Source organism: Geospiza fortis, unplaced genomic scaffold (genome assembly GCF_000277835.1).
Source record: "Geospiza fortis unplaced genomic scaffold, GeoFor_1.0 scaffold2, whole genome shotgun sequence".
Taxonomy (NCBI): Eukaryota; Metazoa; Chordata; class Aves; order Passeriformes; family Thraupidae; genus Geospiza; species Geospiza fortis.
The window spans coordinates 2,892,976-2,896,545 of NW_005054366.1; the positions used below are offsets into that span (position 1 = coordinate 2,892,976).

Sequence of the window (3,570 nt, forward strand, 5' to 3'; positions counted from 1 at the left end):
AGAAGAGGAGGAGGAGGAAGAGGAGCTGTTGCAGCCACCTGAGCGAAGCCACAGCGCTGGCAGAGGTGACTCGCAGGGGTCACAGCCCCGCCATGTCCCCACCCCATTCCCGTTCCCGGCTGGGAAGAGCCCGAGCAGGAGGAGGAGGAGGAGGAGCAGGAGGAAGCAGGCCCGGCCCGGCCCGCAGGGTGTGCCCGGCCCCAGTGAGTCACTGTGCTCACTGCCCTCGTTGTGCTCCCAAACCACAAATTCCTGCCTGAGGCCGGGCCTGGAGCCTCCTCCTGCTTCCCACAGGGAACAGGGAATGGGAACAGGGAACAGGGAATGGGAAACAGGGAATGGGGAGCAGCGAACAGGGAACTGGGAATAGGGAACAGGGAATGGGGAATAGGAAACACGAACAGGGAATGGGAACAGGGAATGGGGAGCAGGGAACACGAACAGGGAATAGGAACAGGGAACAGGTAACAGGGAAGGGATCCCTGCCACAGGAGTGGCTGGGCCAGGATGGATCCAGGTGCTCCCAGCTCAGGGATCCCATCCAGGGGCTCTGGGCACAGTGGGATCCTGCACCTGGGAGGAGCCTCTGGAAGGGCTTATCCTTTGCCCTCTGAGAATCCCAGAATCCCAGAATTCCAGGTCAGAAGGGCCCTTAAAACTCATCTCACTCCAGCCATCGCAGGGACCCTTCCATGAGCAGATTCCAGCCTGGCCTTGGGCACTGCCAGGGATCCAGAGGCAGCCCCAGCTGCTCTGGGAATTCCAGCCCAGCCCCTGTCACCCTCCCAGGGAACAATTCCCAATTCCCAATCTCCCACCCATCCCTGCCCTCTGGCACTGGGAGCCATTCCCTGGGTCCTGTCCCTCCATGCCTTGTCCCCAGTCCCTCTGCAGCTCTCCTGGAGCCCCTTCAGGCGCTGCCCTGGAGCCTTCTATGGATTCAGGTCCTGTTTCCACCATGGAAAACCACAGGAATTCTGTGGGATCCGGGGGCTGCAAACTCTGTGGAGCTTTGAGGCAGCACCTCGGTGCTTCCAGAGCCTCGGGAAGCACTCAATTCCCCATTCCCCATTCCCGTCTAATCTTTAACCAGAGGCGTTTCCAGCGGGGTTTTGTTGGTTCATTGCTCTCCTGCCTCATTAATTTTTCCCTCCCTCTCCAGCCGTTCCCGGTGTCCCGGGGCTTTTCCTGGAGCTGCCTCACCCCGGAGCTGGCAGAGGTAGGGCTGGGATGGGAGGGAATCCCGGGAATTCCAGGGGCTGGGAGAGGGGTTCTTTGGGAATGGCTCTGTGGCACATCCAAGGGCTGGATCCTGCTGGGAAGCTGGGATGGCTGGAGCAGCTGGAATGGCAGCCCAGGATGCTGCAGAGGCTCCAGGAGCTCTCGGGGTTCTGGGAATCCAGAACTTTGGATCCCTCTGGATCCTGGTGGGATCGAGCTGAGGCAGCACCCGGAGCAGGAGCTCCCTTCCCGCTTTTCCTGCTCTGGGCAGGAGGGAAGGAGGGATCATGGATTTTTCCCTTGATTTCCCAGAGCGGAGGCGGCGCTGCCGGCTCCAGGATCAGGTAAGAGCCGGAGCTGGGATATTCCATGGGAGCAGGAAAGGGGATCCAGCTGGGATCCAGTGTCCCTCTGCTTCCCGAGGGACCTTCCTGCATCCAGGGATCCCGAGGTGATCCCGAGGTGATCCCACATCCCTCTGGATCTGTTGGAATTCCTGTCCCTCTGGGAAGTGGGATCAGCCTTGTCCTGCTGCTCCCTTGGGATCCCAGCACCCCTCAGGGGACGAGTGCTGCCCATCCCGCTGGGATACAATTCCATGTGGGATTTGGGATTGGACGCTGTGCCACATCCCAGGAATTCTCATGCCCTCCAGGCCGTCCTGATCCCGGGATCCTTGCGGGAGCAGCGCCATTCCCGCGGGATGCAGCCGGGAGGGCTTTGAGGCGCCGTCCTGTGGAAGCTGAGCTGGAAAATCCCAGGAATTCCATCCGGAGCCGGCCATGCCGAGCCCCACGGCCCGGCTGCTCCGTGCCCACCAGGTGCCCGAGGTCAGCGGGAATTTCCTCCCTGATCCCGGGATCAGCGGGATTTGGGATGTGACACACGGGATCGGCAGCAGGGTCACCCCAAGGGGGCACAGCTCTGTCCTGACTCTGGAATTTTGGGGATGCTCCCCATTCCCATTCCCATTCCCATCCCCAATTCCCATTCCCCATTTCTCATTTATTTCCCATTTCCCATTCCCATCTCCAGTTTCCATTCCCATTATTCCCATTCCCATCCCTGTCCCTATTCCCATTATCCCCATTCCCATTCTTCCCATTCCCATTATTATTCTTATTATTCCCACTATTCCCATCCCCATTCCCATTATCCCCATCCTCATTATTCCCATCCCCATTCCCATTATTCCCATTATTCCCATTATCCCCATCATTCCCATCTCCATTTTCATTATTCCCATGATTCCCATGATGATTCCCATTTTCCCCATTATTCCCAGAGTTACCGGGAGCCGGGAATCCTCTCCGGGTACCGCCCTCCCCAGAGCTCGGCCTGCGAGTGCCTGCTCAGCCTCTTCGGGATGAACAACGAGACCCTCAACATCTGGACACACCTGGTGCCCGCCGGGTGAGTGCCCCTGCGGCCCCGGCACACCTGGGGGTGCCTGGGGATACCCCTAACATCTGGGCATGCCTGGTGGGTGTCCCTCAACATCTGGGCACGTCTGGGGATGCCCCTTAGCACCTGGGCACACCTGGTGGGTGCTCCTCAACGTCTGGGCACACCTGGGCACACTCGGGCATCCCTGGTGGGTGCCCTCAGCCCCTGGGCACACCTGGGAACACCTGGGTGTGCCCTCAGCCCCTGGGCACATCTAGTGGGTAACCCTTAACACCTGGGCACACCTGGACACACTGGGCAACCCTGGGCACACCTGGGTGCATCTAGTGGGTAACCCTTAACACCTGGGCACACCTGGACACATCTGGGCACACCTAGTGGGTGCCCTCAGGCCTTGGACACACCTAGGCATCCCTGGGGGTGCCTTCAGCCCCTGGGCAGACCTGGACACATCTAGTGGGTAACCCTTAACACCTGGGCACCCCTGGACACATCTGGGCACCTCTGGGCACACCTGGTGGGTGCCCTCAGCCTCTGGGCACACCTGGGTATCCCTGGGGGTGCCTTCAACCCCTGCGCACACCTGGGCGCATCTAGTGGGTAACCCTTAACACCTGGGCACCCCTGGCACACACCTGTTGCCCACGTGGCGAGTCCCCGGCACTGACCGGCCTCCCCCCCGCTCGTCCCCAGGTATTTCCTGTGGCTGCTGCTGTCCCGGCTGGGCGGGGCGGGCCCGGAGGCGGGGGCGGGGCCGTTCCTGGCCTACCTGGGCACGTGCGCGCTCTACCCGCTGGCCTCGAGCGCCGCGCACGCGCTGGGCGCGCTGGGCGCGCGCGGGCGGCACCGCGCGTACTGCTGCGACTACGCCGCGCTCAGCATCTACGGGCTGGGTCAGCGCACCGGGGGCACTGCGGGGTCTGGGGGTGCCGGGGGGTTTGT

At 61.7% G+C, this 3,570-nt stretch overlaps 1 protein-coding gene across 1 annotated transcript in view; it reads left to right on the top strand.

Annotated features, from left to right (window-relative positions):
- Window positions 1-1,987: 1,987 nt before the first annotated feature.
- PAQR5 (progestin and adipoQ receptor family member 5) overlaps window positions 1,988-3,570 on the top strand; it is a 5,809-nt gene continuing 4,226 nt past the window's right edge. Inside the window, exons 1-3 of the mRNA XM_031059664.1 lie at window positions 1,988-2,051; window positions 2,507-2,634; window positions 3,322-3,521. Coding sequence (XP_030915524.1) covers window positions 2,004-2,051; window positions 2,507-2,634; window positions 3,322-3,521 — 376 coding nt within the window. The 5' untranslated portion in view covers window positions 1,988-2,003. The remainder of the gene's footprint in view (window positions 2,052-2,506; window positions 2,635-3,321; window positions 3,522-3,570) is intronic.